The following is a 21135-nucleotide window of genomic DNA, read 5'->3' on the forward strand; positions in this document are numbered from 1 at the left end:
GATGTATAATTAAGATAGTACAGTTATATGAGAAGGATGGGGGGCTAAGTAGAAATCGTATAGAATGGTGGTTGGGTAAGGGAAGATGGCTACTAATAAATGCAATATGTAAATATCTGAATGAAAGGGAGAACAAAGAAGCACTATTTAGGGAGGAGACAGAGTTAGAGAAAATAATAAGAGAAAAAAGTGAGGGTACCAAGGTGCAAGCAAGTAATACTGTATATATAAGATGTTTGTGCAGTCAGACCGGGATGTGATCCAAGGATTTACTAAATGGTGGCAAAGTGAGATACAAGTAGAGGCGTAAGAGATGAAAAATATAGTGGAGAATATAGACCAGAATAGCTATGGCATGGGCCCCAGCCCACACTTTATAAAAAATTATACCAAAAAGAAGACATAGTAGAAGATAAGGCTTTCAAATTTTTAAGCTCAACAGATTTACCAATAATAATCGAAGAACAACAACAAAACCTTGGCTGAAGTACAAGTACTTAAGAATCAGAAAAACAATAAAGCTACCGGACCTGATGCTATACCGGCGGAATTTTATAAGTTAAATAGTAATATACTCATAACAAATATGTTAGAGATTTTTAATAACGTAATTGCAGATGGCAAAATTCCAAAATCCTGGTCAGAAGCCTTAATAACGAATACAGAAACCAGGAACAGAGAAGGAAAAAATTCAAAATTATAGGCCAATTTCCTTATTAAACGTAGATTACAAAATTTTTGTCTCAGTATATGCCTTCAGACTTAAATATATTATGAATGGAATAATACATGAAGACCAAATTGGATTTTTACGGGTAGGCAGATTAAAAATAATTTAAGGATAATTATAAACACCCTAGAATACTATGAACAACATCCAGAAAAATAAATGGCACTAGTATTTTTAGATGCAAAAAAACCCATTTGATTATGTTGATTGTTCCTTTATGAAACTGCAATTGAACAAAATGAATTTTGGTACCAAATTTTTTAACATAATTGATGCTATATATTCAAATCAAATGGCTAAAATTATTTTGAATAATGATCAAACAGAAAAGATAGAAATACAAAGAGGAGTTAGACAGGGCTGCCCCATTTCACCACTGTTATTTATTTTAACATTAGTAACCTTATTGATAAAAGTAAAAACAAATAACAATATTAAAGGTCTAGAAATTAAAAAAAGAATCTTATAAAGCACAGGCATTTGCAGATGATGTAGCTTTTATAATAGAAGACCCTATAACTTCAATATCAAAATTAATAGATTTAATAGAAGAATATGGGAGTGTAGCAGGTTTGAAAATTAATAAAATCAAGATACAATTATTAACTAAAAATATGACAGATTTTCAGATTAAACAATTAGAAAAAATGACAAAAATGATAAATAAAGCAAAATATTTAGGTATTTGGATTTCAGTTAAATATATGTCATTAAAAAATGATAACATAAGATTTAGATTAAAATATTTTTTTAAATAAAACAACAGTAAATTTTGGATTATGAAAGGTTCCCACCGGGCACAGAGTGTGACCTCAGTGACTACAATAACAACCCGAAAACAACCAACTACTCCTGCTCCAACTTCTACACCCCGGACCTCCCCAACCTCATCACCGTTACAACAAAGGACCATACCCACAATGTTGGCCAAAGAGAAAGGAAAGGACAAGCCTACGATGGATCCTAGTCTTCAGATTATCCAAGAAGCACTAGCAGACATCAAGGCATTACAAACCCAGGCAAAAACTCAAAGCGACACAAATAAAGAAGAAATGAAAACTTACCTACAAGAACTGAGGCAAGAGATGAAGGAGATGAAAGACGAAATTAAAAAAGAAATTGCGGAACTTAAAACTGAATTAACTGAAGTAAAAGGGAATGTTGTCGAAATGGACGGAAATATAAAAGTCATCCAACAAAAACTACAAGACAGCGAAAAGAGAATACAAGTGACAGAAGAAAAAATCCAAGATGTGGGACAGAGAGTAGAAGAATACGAAGATCGCAACTACGCAGCCCGCAGAGACTTTGATATAGCAATAACCAATTTAGAACTTCATTCCGCACTACATGGTCTGAGGTTCCAAAACATTGAAGAAGAAAAAGATGAAGACTTGCCTGCAAAAATGGCAGAAGTTATGGGAGCCATTTTGCAGTCAGACCCAACAGAACTGGTAAAAAAAATCGATGAAGTCTACCGAGTTCAGACTGGATATGTAAGGCGCCATAATCTACCCAGAGAAGTCCACATCAAATTCACAAGAAGAATCGTCAAAGACGAGATATTGAGATACACAAAAAACGAGTCCTTTCAATGCAATGGGAAGGAAATTACGATCCTGAAACAAGTTCCGAGGAGAGTCCGAGAGACTAGAAGACAATATTATTTTCTTACAAGTATTTTAATCAGAAAGAACATTCCCTTCAGATGGCTGATACCAGAAGGTTTGACCCTAACATGGCAATCAACGAGAGTGAAAATAGAAAGTGTAGAACAAGCAAGATCTTTCCTAGCACACAGTGGACTGGACAGCACCGCACAAATTCAGTTTCAACCAAAGCCTAGCAACGAAACGATGGGGGCCACAGGTGGTGGAGGGGAAGAAGCATTGGTGGTGAGGCAGAAACAACTACAGATCTCACAGGACTTAATTTTGGATACCCGACTCCGAGAACCAAAAGAACCTAAAAGGTACTATAAATAAAGATGACGCATGATCTGAAAATATTTTCAGTCAATGTAAATGGATTGAATAACCCAAGGAAGAGAAACCAAGTATTAACTAAACTTATGAAACAAAAAGCCCAGATAAATATTCTACAAGAAGTCCATATCAAAAAATCAAAAAGAAGTCTCCTTAAAAACTCAAAATTGGGAAAATTATATACTAGTTTTGCTAATCAAAAGAAAAGAGGTGTAGCAATGTATATTGATGAACTAATTGAATCAAAAGAAATATACAATGATGGGGATGGAAGGATTTTGATAGTACAATTAGATTTAGAAACAAAACCATTAACAATTGTCTCAATTTATGCACCAAATGATAATCAAAAACAACTTTATAAAGATTTACATGAAAAAATTAACGAGTTATCAATTGAAAATATGATAATAATAGGAGACTTTAATGCAATTTCAGATGACCAAATGGATTATAATGGGGGGGGGGGGAAAGGTAATCTTACCGGCATCATTTTGGAAAATGAGTTCAGAATTATCATTAAAAGATGTATGGCGAGAACAGCATTTTTTATTCCAACCCGCATAAGACATGGTCTAGAATTGATATGGCTTGGGCCCCTATTCACATAATGGAACAAATAAGTGAAATAGAAATAGAGACAAATACTTAGGCAGACCATAACCCCTTATCTATATATTGGAAAGGTAAAAGGAGAATAAAGAATTGGTCAATGAATAGAACTATAATAAAAGATCCTGAATATAAGAAATGGATAGAGAAGGAATTAGATATTTTTTTAAAAATAAATAAAAATACAGATACCACTCCTCAAAATTTATGGGATACAACTAAAGCATATATACGCGGATTAACAATATCATTTATAGCAAAAAATAAATAAAAGAAAAAATATCAAGGAACACTAATAGAAGAATTAAGAAAATTAGAAATTTTAATGCAAAAAGAGGATAAGGATGACAAATTAAAAAATCAGAGAGAATTAATAAGACATAAACTGAGATTAATAGAACAAGAACCAATTGTAGAAAAGATAAAGAGAGCAAAACAAGATCATTTCGAACATGCGAATAAACCTGGAAGATGGTTGGCATACAAACTAAGAAAAGAGAGAGAAAATAAAATTATAAAAAATTTGACAGATTCAAAAGGTACAATAAAACATAGAATAGAGGATAAAAAGGAAATAGTATTGGAATTTTATAAACAATTATATAAGAAAGAAGAGATAAGTGAGGATTTAATTTTTAGATATCTGGAAAAAATAGAACTTCCAGTTTTAACCGAAACACAATAGCAAAGATTAAATAGACCTATTACAGATATAGAATTAAAACAATCTATAAAGAATCAAAAAAATAATAAAGCGACTGGTCCAGACGCAACACCAGCTGAATTTTATAAACTAGAACTAGAAACATTTTTTTCCAACATGCTTGAGATATATAATCAAATATTGACAATAGGTAAATTACCAAAAACTTGGTCAGAAACTTTAATAACCTTAATACATAAGGCTGATACCAAGAAAGAAAAAATTGAAAATTACAAACCTATCTCATTGTTGAACGTCGATTACAAAATCTTTATAACAATATTTGCTAATAGACTTAAAAGTATTATAAATAATACGATACATAGCGATCAAAATGGATTTTTACCAGGAAGACAAATAAAAAATAATTTAAGAATAATAGTTAATACTTTGGAATATAATGAGCAGCATCCTGAAAAGCAAATGGCACTTATATTTCTGGATGCTCAAAAATCATTTGACAACGTGGATTGGAATTTTATGAAAATACAATTAAATAAGATGGAAGTAGGAACAAAATTCTTTAATATAATAGATGCTATATATTCTGAACAAACTGCTAAAATTATAATAAATAGTGAACAGACAGAAAAAGTAGTTATACAAAGAGGAGTAAGACAAGGTTGTCCAATATCACCATTGTTATTTATTTTAACTTTAGAAACATTGTTGATAAAAATAAGAGCAGATAAGGAAATAAAAGGATTGAAAATTAGAAAAGAAACCTATAAAACACAAGCATTTGCTGATGACGTAGTGTTTGTTTTGGATGACCCAATAGAATCTATTTTAAATTTAATAAATGGGATTGAGGAATATGGGAAAGTTGCAGGATTGAAAATAAACAAGGAAAAGACACAGATATTAACAAAAAATATGACTGAAACACAGAGAACATATTTAGGAGACCTATCTAACATGAAGATCACGAAAAAAGTGAAATATCTAGGGATATGGATGACTTCTAAAGCCGTATCTTTAAAAAATGACAATTATCTAAAATTATTAAGTCAGATCAAAAAAGATTTAGAAATATGGAGTAATCTACAATTATCACTTGTAGGAAGAATCTCCACAGTTAAAATGAATATCCTTCCAAAAATATTGTTTCTTTTCCAAGTGATCCCAATAAATCCAGGAACGAAATTTTTTGCCGAATTGAATAAGATAATAAGAAAATTTATTTGGCAAGGCAAAAAATCAAGAATAAAACAAAATTCATTAGAAGATCGTAAGGAAAGAGGAGGCCTAGGTCTCCCAAATTAGAAATTATATTATCATGCCACGGCCCTGACATGGATAAAAGAATGGCTGACATTAGAAAATCAAAGATTGCTTAATCTAGAAGGTCACGACTTGATGGTAGGTTGGCACGCATTTGTATGGTATGATAAATTAAAAACTCACTCATATTTTAAAAATAATGTTATTAGAAAAGCATTGATAGAAGTATGGAATGAAATAAAGAAAAATCACTTTTTAGTAATGCCAGAATGGGTTTCACCCTTTGAAGCCATTGTACACCCGAATCTTAAAGGAAAAGGTAAGATTTGAAAATATAGTGACTTGTTAGATAATCAATTAAAACTAAGAACAAAACAAGAGTTATACGAGTTAGGTATAGATTTAGATTGGTGGCATTATATGCAGATTAGTTCCAGATACCAAATAGACGTAAAGACTTATATCTTTAGAAAAGAAAATAATGCATTGGGCAAATTATTATTCCAAAATCAAACAAAGACAATTGGAAATGTTTATAAATATTTATTAAATCATAGAACGATAGGTTGGATATTGAAAGATAATATGATTAGTTGGTGCAAAAATTTTGGCAAAGAGATTGATTTAGATACTTGGGAAAAGATATGGATGTATAATTGGAAAATTACAAAATCAATTTCTTTTAAAGAAAATCAAATTAAGATGTTCTATAGATGGCACCTTCCACCATATAGAATTTCTAAAATGCTTCCATCTGTATCGCCAATTTGTTGGAAATGCAAAAAAGAAGTTGGCACATATTATCATGCATGGTGGACCTGTTCTGAGACAAAAATATTTTGGAATAAAGTAGAGAATTGGATAAATGAAATAACAAAGGAGAAGATTAAAAAATCTCCTGAATTTTTCCTATTGGGTATTTCAAATATAAAGTATAAAAAAGAAATTTACTATTTAATAATACATATATTGGTGGCGGCACGAATAGTATTCGCACAGAAATGGAAAGAAAAGACGATACCGAAAGATACGGAGGTATTTTAAAAAATTATAGAATGTGCAGAACTAGACATGATGACTAAACGTTTGAATAACCAAACCGAAACGGAATTTTACAAAATATGGGATAAAGTATATGATTGGTGGAATGTTAAAAATAGTACTAAAAATTAAATATATAAGAATAAATGACTATTTGAAAAATTATAAGATAGAATTAAATAGTTTATATGATAACTAACCAAGAAGTCTTTATTTTATTTTTGTACTACTAATAATTTGTTTATTGTTCTTTATATATACATATATATATATACAAGTGTATCATTTTTTAAAACAAAGAAATTTAATCAATAATTTTAATCTTAAAAATATGGAATTAAATTTAATAATAATGTATTTTGCAAGAGTGGCATTTTTGCTTAGATCTCGTAACAGTTAGAGTTTTTTATATTCTGTATTAGTTAGACTTCTATGATAAGCGGAGCAATGGTAGCTCCTTAAATGTTCAATGTTGTATGTCTTTGTCTGTCCTTTTTGAAAATAAAAAGAAAATATTTTTAAAAATGATAACTATACAAAACTCTTAAACCAAATAAAAAAGGATTTAGAAATATGGAATAATTTACAGCTATCATTACTTGGAAGAATTTCCATAATTAAGATGAATATTTTATCCAAAGTTCTATTCTTATTTAAGGTAATTCCCATAAACCCAGGAGGAGATTTTTTTTTAAAGAATTAACGAAGATAACAAAAAAATTTATATGGTAAGGTAAAAAACCCAGAATAAAACAATGTGCGTTAGAAGATGTGAAGGAGAGAGGAGGCCTCGCTCTTCCAAATTGGAAACTATATTATCAAGCAGCAGCCTTATCTTGGATCAAAGAATGGCTTATTTTAGAAAACAGAAGGTTACTAAATTTGGAAGGCCATGATTTAATGTTAGGCTGGCATGCTTTCATATGGTATGAGAAATACAAAATGTACATTCATACTTCAAGAGGCATACAATTAGAAAGGTATTATTGGAGGTTTGGAATGATATAAAAAAAGACCACTTTTTAATTATGCCAGAATGGATATCCCCAATTGAAGCTATATGTCCCCCTAATTTATTACAAGAAGGTAAAATGTGGAAATACAGGGATATATTAGATAATCAATGTAATTTGAAAATGAGACAATTACTGGATACAGATGTAGTAATAGACTGGTGGCAATATGCACAGATTAAGTCCAGATTCCATAAAGATGAAAAAACATATACATTTAGAAAAGATAACAAACTTCTAGGTAAATTATTAATTACAAATCAAGGAAAACTGATTGGGAAGGTATATAAATATCTAATTAATTGCAAAACTGTAGGTTGGATATTAAAAGACAATATGATTATGGTAGTTGGTGTAGAAACTTAGGTAAAGATATACATTTAGATACATGGGAAAAGGTTTGGACATATAATTGGAAAATAACTAAGTCAGTTTCCTTTAAAGAAAACCAAATTAAGATGTTTTACAGATGGCATCTACCACCTAATAGAATTTCAAAAATGTTTCCAAGTAAATCACCAAATTGTTGGAAGTGTAAAACAGAAATAGGCACTTATTATCATACATGGTGGACTTGCTCAAAAGCAAAGAGTTATTGGAACATGGTAGAAAGATGGTTAAGAGAAATAACGCAGCAAGAAATCAAGAAAACCCCAGGATTTTTTTAATTAGGTATTTCAAATAATAAATATTTAAAAAGCAATATATTACTTAATAATTCATATATTAGCAGCTGCTAGGATAGTTTTTGCACAAAGATGGAAAGAAATGGAGACACCAAAAGAAGTAGTACTCAGGAAAATTATAGAATGTGCAGAGCTTGATATGATGAGGCGGTTAAATAATCAAGAAGAATCGGAATTCTATAATATTTGGCAGATGGTATATATCTGGTGGGATTAAAAAAATGTATAAGGATGTTCAAATATTAAGTCACAAAGTTAAATTTATTAAATAGAACAAGCTAGGTAGTGATGTTTCATAATAGAATGTATTTATATATATTTAATGAGTTAACAATGTTAGAAAATATATACATTTCAATATATCACTAGATTTATTTTCAAATAGCGAATTGTAATAGGTATTTTCTATAATTCTCTGAATTGATCTAAACAATAATAGGTTTTTCCTTTTGTACAATGAAGACTTCTATTTTGAGCAGAGCAAATGTAACTCCTTTTTATGTTATGTGTTGTGTTCGTAATGTTTGTCTTTTGAAAAATAATAAAAATATTTTTAAAATAATAATAATAATAATAATAATAATAATAATAATAATAATAATAAAGAAAGTCTCAATTGTTGGAGCTCTTACAACCTCTGAAGGTCAGCTGTTCCACTGGTTGATTGCTCTCACTGTCAGAAATGTTCTTCCCATTTCCAAGTTGAATCTGTCCTTGGTCAGTTTCCATCCATTATTCCTTGTCTGACTTTCTGGTGTGTTGGAAAATAGCCTGACCATCCTATCTACACTATTTGCCCATACTAGTTACAAGAGAAAAGATCTTCAGCTACAGGATGATGGGATTATCCTTCAGGGCAAAGACATTCAGCCACAATAGCAACTGCATTGCCTCAGCCCAAGTTTCAACCAAGCTTGATTCAGATAACCTCAATGAGTGATTTATTTATTTATTTATTTATTTATTTATTTTTGTTTTGTCAAGTATGCGTTGGTTGTATACAAAAATATACTATGTTTATATACATGATACTAGTAAAAGAGAAACTTTAGGATAGGGGGAAAAAGGCACGGTGGTGCATGCCACTTACTGACCACTTAGGATTTGGGAGAGGTCAACAGCGGATCTAAGGATAAAGTTTTGGGGGTTAGGTGATGATACTACAGAGTGGTATGTGAGTTCCATGCATTAAACTGCTCATTACTACTACTATATTACTAAAGTCATATTTCCTGAAGTCACATTTAGAGCAGTTTACTTTATGTTTTTATCTGTTGTGTGCTCGTGTGTTGTTCTGGTTGAAGCTGAAGTCGTTGATAGGAAGGACATTGCAGCAGATGATTTTATGGGCTATACTTAGGTCATGTTTAAGGGGACGTAGTTCTAAGCTTTCTAAATTTAGGATTGTAAATTGCGTACGGCATTCTGAACTGTAAGTGGAGGAGTGATGGGCTCTTCTAGTAAAGGATCTCTGGACGTTTTCTAGAGTGTTTATATCCGAAATGCGGTGTGGTTTCCAGACAGATGAGCTGTGTTCAAGGATTGCTCTGGTGAAAGTTTTGTATGCTCTGGTTAGTAGTGTGAGATTAGTGTGATGCAGTCTTGAGGTCACATCTCTTTCTACTGCACTGAATAAACAGTGTCACCTCAACTGCTATTGCAAATTAATAATATTTCTAATGTTTCTGTGCTTTCTTACTATGCTAGATGCATCAGGAATCCTGACACGCCATGGGGAAATAGGCCACATTTATACCAACACCTTGTCCCTAACAAACACATGCACGCATAATGGAACAAAGTATGCTGGGTCAGTTCTGAGTAGCATTGCCCCAAAGCATTTATTGATTAACTTTCCCCCCTTTTTTCCCCAGAAGATTCCAAAGCAGCAGTTCACTTTTAGCTCTGCATGTCAAGCAATCCTTATTCTGAAAGAAGAAATTACATTCCCTTCTCTGGATCAGCAAGAGGATAGACGGCGTAGTCGGCGATGGCGCATTGATTTGACCCTTTGGCCAGGCGCATGTAACCTTTCTCTCCCCAAGTGGTGGCCCAGCTGTGAAGATAAGAACACAGAACATTTATCTAGAGTTCCAGACAGTCAATTAATAGAACAGGGGGCTAGACTAGAAGACCTCCAAGCTTCCTTCTAAGTCATTCATTTTATCCATTCATTCTATTTCTGCAATTCTGCAGCACAGTGAATCATTCATAATTGTAGCTGAGGGTTTTCAATCTCCAAAAGCCTGGTGCAAAGGGAGGCTTTTTGCCATGTGTTAACAGGGAGGCAGCCATCTTTAAAAGAGGAGCTGTATGGCAACAACAGACCAGCTTCCTGGTCTGTGGCTTCACATAGGCTATGCAACCTGACTTTAAGATGGAAACTAAATGTTATGTGTTGAATATATTTAGTTGTGTTAAGCCCTGCTAAAGTGAAACTAACCTTTAGATGACCCTGTCAACGCCAACTGTTTTGGAAAGAAACTTAGAGCATTCATATTTTGGCAGGCTTTTTCAAATATTATGATAGTTTAATGCCCTGTTGACTCAGAATTACAGGGATTTGACTGACAGCTGAAGGGGGTTGTAACATGGAAGAGGGAATGGATTATTTTCCATATTTCTCCAGAAGACAGGACCAGAAAGGAACTATTGGGCCAATATTTTGGGCCAACTATTTACATTGTACAGTGCTCCCTCAATTTTCGCGGGTTCGAACTTCGCGAAATGGCTATACCACGGTTTTTCAAAAATTATTAATTAAAAAATACTTTGCGTTTTCCCCCCCTATACCACGGGTTTTCCTGCCCGATGATGTCATATGTCATCGCCAAACTTTCATCCGCCTTTAATAAATATTTTTTTAAATAAACTTTAATAAATAAACATGGTGAGTAATAATCTAAATGGTTGCTAAGGGAATGGGAAATTGTAATTTAGGGGTTTAAAGTGTTAAGGGAAGGCTTGTGACACTGTTCATAGCCAAAAATAGTGTATTTACTTCCGCATCTCTACTTTGTGGAAATTCGATTTTCGCGGGCGGTCTCGGAACGCATCCCCCGTGAAAATCGAGGGAACACTGTATTATTATTGTTGCTAGTGTTAATGTCTGAGATGTGATATGGGTTCCAAACAGAAGACAGGACCAGAAAGGAACTATTGGGCCAAAATTACAATGAATTACAATTATAAGCTAAACTGCAGAAAAACTTTCCAGGTAATTCAGATAAATGTTTGGCCCCAATGAGCATTCATTTGCAATTTCCTACAGCACAGCACAGCACAATCTCTTCATATGGAATATTAACAGAAGATAGGCAGAAGCACTCCTGAGAACATTGTGTGTTTCTTGCTCATCTTTACGGGAAGATAGGACAGAAGAATTCAAATATCCAAATCCCCCAGGTGGGAAAAAACTTTCTATTCTATTTTCAAGTGATGCTACCTGGAGATCACCTTCCTCACCTAAATCCTCCATATGAATTGGATGAGAACACTCACTAAGCCCCATGTACCCTATTTTTCAGAGTATAAAATGCATCAGAGTATAAGACACCTCTTAGTTTTGGGGGAGAAAATGCCTACCAGGTATTCATCTGGCGAGCGTCTTTAGTTTGGTCATCTTCAGCACATTATTTTATCCCCTGGTTAGCACTGACAAAATCTTATTCGGAGAGAGTAGCAATGAAAGCAAGCCTGCAACGACTTAAAGCTTGAAAAACCCTTTGGAGGAAGTAGCAATGAAAAAGCGTGCAAGCCACTAAGAGTCGGGAAGATCATTAGCACCTCATTAGGGCTGGGGGAAAAAACTTTGAAAAAGCTACATTCAGAATGAGGGGGGAAAGTATGTCTTATACTTCACAAAAGACAGTATTTCAGGAGCATTGTCTTCCAACCCATCTGAAGGACATTCTTGGAAGAAGCAAAATTATAACTTGGTAAGCCACTCAGAGTTACCCTGTAGTAAGATGGGTGGCCAATAAATGTAATAAATAAAATAAAATAATTTTTTTCTGTCTGGAAATCCCATAGGAAAAACAAGTACCGGTAAGCTACTGTATACAGTAACTTCCCATTTCTTAAACGTCTGCAAACTGATGTCTGTTTACTCACCTGTTCTTTATAATCCAATAGCCACCATCCTTGCTGGTTTCCTTATAACCCACAATCAGCACAGCATGATTTAATTTTATATGTCCACCATAGTGTTCTGTATATATACCTGAATAGAGAGAACGAGAAATGAATTGGGGAATAACCCATCCTTGCTGGCGTCCATTAAAGGTGCCCCACCCTATCAGCTGCAGCAGAGGCCTTTTTAATGATTGCATCTCTTACTGGAGAAATATGTTTTCACCTGGGTCGCTCAGATGTTGAAGCACTGGACAAAACCGAATAAAGAAGGTAATTGACAGTCTGTTATAACAAATAGTAGCTAGAACAGAGATATGTCACTCAGGGAAGGGTTAAGGAGGGGAAAAAAGTAGGAAGGAAGGAGAAGATAGATGGTGGAGAGGGGAGAGAAGGAAAGGTGGGGGAGGAGAGAAAGCAACTTAAAACTAAGGATACATTTCCTGACTGTCGGAACGGTTGATCAGTCGAACAGCTTGCCTCCAGAAGTTGTGAATGCCCCAACACTGGAAGATTTTAAGCAGATGTTGGATGAGCATCTGTCTGAAGTAGTGTAGCCTAAGCAGGGGGTTGGACTAGAAGACCGCCAAGGTCTCTTCCAACTCTTATTATTATTGTTGTTGCTGTTATTGTTAAGGGTCCAGGAGATTGTCAATGCTTCCTTGAGGGAGGGGTCATTTCCAGCTCCCCCGCAAGGAGGCACTTGTGTGCCCCCTCCTCAAGAAACCTTCCCTGGACCCAGCTCTTTTAAACAACTATTGTCCTTCCTCCAACCTTCCCTTTATAGGGAAGGTTGTTGCGAAGGTCACCGGTGTCGCTCCAGTTCCAACGGTCCTTGGATGATTATCTGGGCTCTCAGCAGTCAGGATTCAGGCCTGAAACTGCTCTGGGCCCAATTCAAAGTGCTGGTTATGACCTACAAAGCCCTACATGGCTTAGGACCAGATTATCTCCGGGGACCCTCTTCTGCCTCATGTATCTCAGCAGCAACTGGCAGGGCCTAGGGGAAGAGCCTTCTTTGTGGCGGCCCCGGCCCTCTGGAACAAACTCCATCCGGAGATATGTACTTCCCCCTCCCTCCTGGTCTTTCATAAAGCTTTAAAAAACTAACTTTGGCGGCGGGCATGGGGGCTGTGAGTAATGAGATTATCTCTGGCTGACACGAGATATGATTGAATTGGATGAATATCTGTGAGTGTACATGGGATCTTTTAGTAAATTTTCATATTTTTATAGTTATTAGATTTCTTATATATTGTTATATTTAATGTATGCTGCCCTGAGTCGCCTCGAGAAGGGCGACATAGAAATACAATAAATAAATAAATATTATTATTATTATTGTTGTTCTTGTTCTTGTTGTTAAAGTACAAGAAAGTAGACAAGAGAGAAGGTGAAGAGGGTTGAGTGAAGAGATCATGAAAGTTCAGACTGGCAGATATTGATAGTAATATTGAAGCCAAAGTAATGAATATTTATTGAGAAAAATTATGTTCTGTGTATGGTAATGTAAACACGTGTGGAGAAAAAATAAAACTTAAAAAAAAAAAAGCCCCCAGGAACGTTACCTGACTTGTAGAACTTGAACTTGTTACTCCGAGCATCTATTCCAACAGAAATTGGACCAATTTTGGCCACAGCTTCCTGAAGTGCTTTTTCATCCCCCACCATGATCCATCCGAATGAGTTACATCTGGTAATAGATTCCTCAGGTTTATAGCGACAACACAATTTCTGCAGAAGAAAACAGTGATCATCCTAAGAAAATGTTGCGGTTGATGGGCTTCAATTGTAATTATCTCTACTCATGACTCAAACCGTTTCTCTCTTTATTGCTGGAGGCATTATCAGCTAGAGGCATAGAGCAAAAGAGTTCATCTTGAAGCATGCAGAAGGAAAGGGCTGGGATATACACAGATTTGATCATTTATTACCTGTCTATCATAAGGATAGCTTTCCTCTGAATTGATCCCGCCTTCCTTAATCACAGTTTGAAAAGCTATTTGCATCAATCCACCATCGCACGTTCCCTGAGAACAGTCGAGAAGATTTTGTTCGCTCAACGAGACCAGCTTCTTCGTCTTCTTGAAATGCATGCCTTCCAGAGCACCAGTGGCGCTGAAGGCCCAGCAAGCACCACACTCACCCTGGGTTAAAAAACAAACAAATGCTGAAGTGATTCACTGAGCATGTGAAAACTCGGGACATAGAATAACAGATTTGAAAGGGAACACAGAAAATAGAATAGAATAGAGAATAGAATTTTTTATTGGCCAAGTGTGATTGGACACACAATGAATTTGTCATTGATGCATATGCTCTCTATGTACATAAAAGATAAATTTCTCAAGAATCATGAGATACAACACTTAATGATTGTTTTAGGGTACCAATAAGCAATAAGGAAACAATATAAATAGTAAGGATACAAGCAACACGTTACAGTCATACAGTCAAAAGTGCGAGGAAATGGATGATGGGAATGATGAGAAGACTAATAGTCATGGTAAATGACTATTTCTATGATAATGGTGATGAAATTATTTACTTAGCATAGTGATGGTGTTGAGGAAAAACTGTTCTTGTGTCTAGCTTTCTTGGTGTGCAGTGCTCTATGGAGGTCCTTTAGTCCAGCCCTTTGCTTGAGCTGGAGATCCTGTATCCATGAGAGCAAACCAGCTCAGGTCCACCGGCACCTGCGCACCTGCCTCATGCCAGCCAGCTGATTTTTGGGTTTCTGTAGTCCATGTGTGGGGGCAGAAATAATATTTTCTCACGTTGCTTCTGATCTTTCCCCCAATTAACTTCAGATTGCATCCCCTTGTTCTTGTGTTCACTTTCCTATTAAAAACACTTCCCTCCTGGACCTTATTTAACCCTTTAACATATTTAAATGTTTCGATCATGTCCCCCCTTTCCCTTCTGTTCTCCAGACTATACAGATTGAGTTCATTAAGTCTTTCCTGATACGTTCTATGCTTAAGACCTTCCACCATTCTTATAGCCCATCTTTGGATCCGTTCAATTTTGTCAATATCTTTTTGTAGGTGAGGTCTACAGAACTGAACACAGCATTCTACAATATTATGGGTTATAAGTGCAGGGAAGCCTACTTGGCCCAAAACGTGAACCCCACACAGCCTGAATTTGCTCCCAGAAGGCTGCGTGGAGGCCTATTTGGCACAAAACAGGGCATGTGGAGCTGTGTTGCCCCATGTGGCCTGTGTTTGTTCCCAAGAGGCTTCAGGAGGGTCATATGTACATGCAAGGAGTTGCACGAGGGGTCACTTGCACAATCGCAAGAGGTGGGGCGCACTGATGGGTAAATGCACATTGAATTATGGGTGTGGGTGTACAAACAGAATGGTTAGCCATCACTGTCCTATATCATTGTGGACAAAATGGCTATCCAATCTCCTTAAAACTTCCAGTGATAAAACAGACGCAACTTCTCAAGGTAGCCACTCCACTGATTAAATGTCCTCAATTGAATCTAGATGAACTCACAGATACTGTAACATCCTATACTTGCTTCTGTGAAGAGGAAGCTACAGAAAAGGTGATAGAATACTGTGCAATCAGGCCAGAAATATATTAACAAGGGAGACCAGAGCAGCAAAAAGGAATTACTCTGAAAGCTAAAGAATCAATTCTCAACAAATGAACCAGCAAACATGTGAAAATTCTCAAGATCTTCACCAGTTACAGCAACCTATTTCCACAACCTCCATCCCAGACACACCAACAACAGCCAAATCTACAAATGAATCCATCCCATTGAGTTTACAACCCCTAGTGATCTCAGAAAAGGAAGTGCAAGATCTATTTCACAGACAGAAGCCTGGAAAAGCACTAGGCCCAGACAAGATAACTCCTTGCTTAAAAGTCTGTGCTGACCAATTGGCCCCCATCTTCACCCAAATCTTCAAGAAATCACTAGAGCTGTGCTATGTTCCTTCCTGTTTCAAGCGCTGTATTATCATCCCAGTGCTGAAGAAACCCTCCATCAAGGAACTGAATGACTACAGACCAGTTGCTCTAACATCTGTAGTTATGAAAACCTTTGAAAGGCTAGTGATGTCCCGCTTAAAAACCATCACGGATCCATTTTTAGACCCCCTGCAACTTGCATACCGAGCAAATAGATTGACAGATGATGCTGTTAATATGGCTATACACTACATCCTACAACATCTTGAATCTTCAATCACCTACGCTAGGATCCTCTTTGTAGCAGTCAACACCATCATACCAGACATTCTCTTTACCAAACTAAATCAGCTAGAGGTATATGAACACACTTGTAAGTGGATCGTAAGCTTCCTAACAGACAGGAAGCAGTAGGTGAAGCTAGGAAAAATAACATCAGATACATATACAATTAGCATGGGGCCTTCCCAAGGCTGTATACCCTCACCACTTCTCCCTATACACCAATGACTGCATCTCAAACGATGCATCTGTTAAACTACTGAAATATGCAGATGATACAACAGTGATTGGACTCATTCCAGACAAAGATGAATCTGCATAGAGATGGTAATTTGAACAACTAACTTTGTGGTGTGACCAGAACGGTAGACTTTAGGATAAACCCTTCCATCCTTCCACCTCTCACAATACTAGACAACACAGTATAAACAGTAGAGACCTTCAAATTTCTAGGTTCTATCATATCTCAAGACCTAAAATGGACACCTAACATCAAAATCATCATCAAAAAGCACAACAAATAATGTTTTTTCTGCGCCAACTCAGGAAGCTCAAACTGCCCAAGGAGCTGCTGATCCAGTTCTACAGAGGAATCATTGAGTCTGTCATCTGCACCTCTATAACTGTCTAGTTTGGTTCTGCCACCCAACAAGACTGTCACAGATTTCAAAGGATAATCAGAACTGCAGAAAAAACAATGGCTGCCAATCTGCCTTCCATTGAGGACCTATATACAGCACGAGTCAAAAAAGGGCGGTGAAAATATTGACTGACTCCTCACAACCTGAACATAAATTGTTTCAACTCCTACCCTCAAAACATTGCTACAGAGTACTGCACACCAAGACAACTAGACACAAGAATAGTTTATTCCCCGAACACCATCACTCCACTAAATAAATAATTCCCTCCCTCAACATTGTCAAACTTTTTACTAAGTCTGCACTTCTATTTCTACAAGTTTCTTCTCATCATTCCTATCACCCTTCCCCCACCACTTAGCACTGTATGACTGTAAATAGTTGTTTGTATCCTAAGATTTTTATTAATATTGATTGTTTCTTCATTGCTTATTTGACCCCTATGACAATCATTAACTTTTGCACCTCGTGATTTTTGACAAATGTCTCTTTTTCTTTTATATACACTGAGAACATATGCATCAAGACAAATTCCTTGTGTGTCCAGTGACACTTGGCCAATAAAGAATTCTGTTCTGTTCTATTCTATTCTAGTTATATTCCTTTAAAACATTACTTGCTTTCAATATTGGTAATAAGCAGCTGGACAAGAATGAGTTCCGACAGGATTAAAGTTTTGGGATGCAGTTAAGAGAGAAAATAATTTAGCTTTAATCTGCAAGTCGACAGGAATCCGATTAGTGGACAGATCGTAACACTCTTTTCCTTGATAAGATATCTACATAAAACCCAGAACCATCCACCACAACCCACCTGATCCTTGACTTCGGTGACAGCACCTTTTTTTCTCCAATCCACACTCTTAGGAATATCTGCATCGTCTGAGGATTTGAACTTGATCCCTTTGGCTATAGTTGCGTTATCAAGGGGAGGAAGCAGGCAACGCAGCCTCTGGTCACGCTCTTCCTTGGTCTGAGGAGGAGAAGAAGAATCTTAACAGATCTCCATTTCGACTTCTCATCTTTCACCTTAATAAGTTTTATCCCACGATCAAATGCAAAGAATGTGTGTTATGAGCAAATGAAACCCGATTATCATAGAGGAGTTTGTGTATAATTAAGTCTACCGAAGTGTTTCTCAATTTTGGCAACTTTTAAGATGTTTAGACTTCAACTCCCAGAATTCCACAGCCTCCATGAATCAGCTCAAATGCCTAACAAATAAAATGCTAACGTTCCCAGTCTGGGTAACAAACTGGGAGAGATGGTAAATGCATCTAGTGTTTAAAATTATGTATTCATAAGTGCTGGAATATTAAAATTCCTTTGCAATTGGCCTTTGGTTGGGCCTGCTTGGTTTGCTCTGGGCATTCTGAAACCACAATATAGCAATAGCACATGGACATATACCACTTCATAGTACTTTTACAGCCCACTACGATTATAAAAGCCACCGACTGGAAAGAGTTTGTGACCACTTCGGCCATAGCAGCTCAGTGGGTCCCTTTGGGCTGAGAAAGAGCAAGCACCCCAATATACGTCTTGAGGTTTTTGATACGGAAAGTTGGGATACTAGATTTGGCTTTGGAACTTTCTAAGAAAAGGGACATCTATGTCTTATAAATAAGTGAAAACTAGAGTCATTTGCTGAGCTGGGTGGCTAAAGAAGTCAGATACATGTAGGTAGATGGATGGATGGAGGAACAGAGAGATGAATGATCCAGGCTTACCAAATCGCCAAAGTGGTTCATGCCAAGCCAGTAGGTGTATTTCCCCAGATCAGCCTCCTTGTTATGGTCTTGGACCATCTGCAAATTCTCCTCCCATATGGCTCTTCGAAAGGATTCCTCCTCCTCCTGAGAAGTCAAGACCCGGAAGATCCGTTAATTGCATCTGCCTAAACAAGTGGCACCTACAAGGTCTAGAACTAGTATCTTTCTCTACCCGGGACATTATCCCATGCAAAGCATGTCTGAAGACAGATAGCAGAAAGTAAGTTTAAAAACATTGTTTTTCTTTGTTGAAACCAATAATAATGATGATGATGATGATGATGATGATGATAATAATAATTCATTAAATTTGTTTGTCTACGAAAACTCGGGGTGGCTCACAACAATAATAAACAATGTAGAAATCCAATATTTAAAAACACAACTTAAAAACCCTTATAATAAAATAATCACACAACCCAATCAGACCATACATAAACCAAAGTCGTTAGGGGAGATGTAAATTTCCCCATGCCTGGAGGCAAAGGTGAGTTTTCAGCAACTTGCGAAAGGCGAGGAGGGTGGGGACAGTTCTGATCTCCGTGGGTAGTTGGTTCCATAGGGCCAGGGCTGCCACAGAGAAGGCTCTTCCCCTGGAACCCGCCAGACGACATTGCTTAGTCGACAGGACCCGGAGAAGGCCAAATCTGTGGGACCCAAGGTACAGAACTAGAACACTTGAAGTGAAAGAAATTTTGTTCCTATGGGACAGAACCTGCCAAAGACTGAGAACATCGGTAATAACAGCCAATTCAACCCCCATTGTATCCAACCAAAATATGGCAATTTCATTTGAGTTCTACTGGAGCAAACTCACCTGAGGGTACTCTTTACCATGAGTGGCCTTCCAGTCTCTCCATGTCCCCTCCAGGGTTGGATCCAAAGCTGTGGACAAGGTCCTCAGGGAGATCAACCAGATCAGGGCTGCCACCGAGATGGACAGCATTGTCTTTCTCTAGTCTAGGAGAAGAGAGAAGAGAAGAGCTCAGAGAGTAGAGTCCATGTGGCTACGTGCTAAAAGTTAAGACTGACAATACCTGGTTGATGAAACCCTCCAAACCCTGGTTTGTACTGACCCCCCCCCCCCAAAAAAAAATTAAAACTATTCAATTGCTGTTAAGAAATGCATAGAATCTCTTGAAAGTTTGAGGAAAGCGTAACTGGCTGGAACCTCACCTCAAACAATTCTTTTACAGAAGGCAAAGAGGCAGTTGTTAAACAAAACTGCAACAGCCCCTTTTATAAGCAAATATATAATTGCCCCCTCCCACTGCCTTTAACTGACATTTACAAGGAAATTTGCATATCTCTAGATCTATTGGGAAGGCAGTGTTTTTTTTCATTTCAGTAAGATAATCATTTAAATACCAAAATTTTTTTTAGTATAAGATGCACCTTAGTTTTGGAGATGGAAAATGGGGCAAATCTACCTATCAGGTATTCATCTGACTAGCATCCTTAGTCTGGTCAGCTTCAGCACATCATTTTATCCCCTGTTTATGGCTGGAAAAAAAATTTTTGGGGAGAGAATAGCAATGAAAACAAACGTAGAAAGACTTAGGACTGGAAAAAAACTTCAGAGTAGCAATGAAAAAAATACTTCCCTGCAAGCTGGGAAGATCTTAGCACCTCATTAGGGCTGGGGAGAAAAATTTCCAAAAAGCTACATAAGGAGTATAAGACCATCTAAATTTTCAATATAACGGAACTCAAAAAAGTAGAAAAAGGGGCAACAAGAATGATCAAGGAAATGGAGCCCCTCCCTTATGAAACCAGGTGGCAACGCCTTGGTCTCTTCAGCCTTGAAAGACGACATTTAAGGGATGACTTGATCAAAGTGTATAAAATCATGCATGGGATAGAAAAGGTGGATGATGATTATTCACAATATAAATGTGAACTCCTTTTTTCTTCTACCCTTATTCTTTCATCTTTTTTTTCTTTTCTTTTAGTTCAATTTAAGTTAGAATTTTAAAATTTTTACATATGCTGCTTAATATTTTAGATGTGTTCTTATTTACCACTTTATAATTGATATTTTTAAATATTTTATAGACGGTGTTAAACAACGACAAGATTTTTTCTTTCCATTTTTTTTATGCTTAAATATAAAGATGACTTCTACTCTGAGCGGAGCGACTGTAGCTCCACTAAGTGTTGCATGTTATGTATGTCATGTTTGTCTATGAAATTTAATAAAAATATTTTTAAAAAAGAAAGTGAGTACAAATAAGAATACCCTTATTCTTTCATCTTTTTTTCTTCCTTTTTTCTTTTATTTTGCTCAATTTAAGTTAGAATTTTAAATTTTTTACATATGTTGCTAAATATTTTAGATGTGTTCTTATTTACGACTTTATAATTGATATTTTTAAATATTTTATAG

At 36.0% G+C, this 21135-nt stretch overlaps 2 protein-coding genes across 2 annotated transcripts in view; one reads left to right on the plus strand and one right to left on the minus strand.

The window, feature by feature from the left end:
- The window catches only part of LOC139163136 (cathepsin L2-like), a 117866-nt gene that overhangs the window by 21403 nt on the left and 75328 nt on the right, over window positions 1–21135 (plus strand). The gene's annotated exons all lie outside the window — the stretch shown is intronic.
- Window positions 9854–19741, minus strand: LOC139163157 (cathepsin L2-like). Its single transcript, XM_070744128.1, has 7 exons — window positions 19567–19741; window positions 18708–18833; window positions 17792–17950; window positions 14060–14272; window positions 13694–13859; window positions 12108–12216; window positions 9854–10050 (listed from the first exon to the last, which is right to left on the minus strand). Exons 1-7 carry the CDS (start codon window positions 19693–19695, stop codon window positions 9936–9938), a joined length of 1017 nt encoding a protein of 338 aa, XP_070600229.1. The 5' UTR covers window positions 19696–19741; the 3' UTR covers window positions 9854–9935.

Source organism: Erythrolamprus reginae, chromosome 1 (genome assembly GCF_031021105.1).
Source record: "Erythrolamprus reginae isolate rEryReg1 chromosome 1, rEryReg1.hap1, whole genome shotgun sequence".
Taxonomy (NCBI): domain Eukaryota; kingdom Metazoa; phylum Chordata; class Lepidosauria; order Squamata; family Dipsadidae; genus Erythrolamprus; species Erythrolamprus reginae.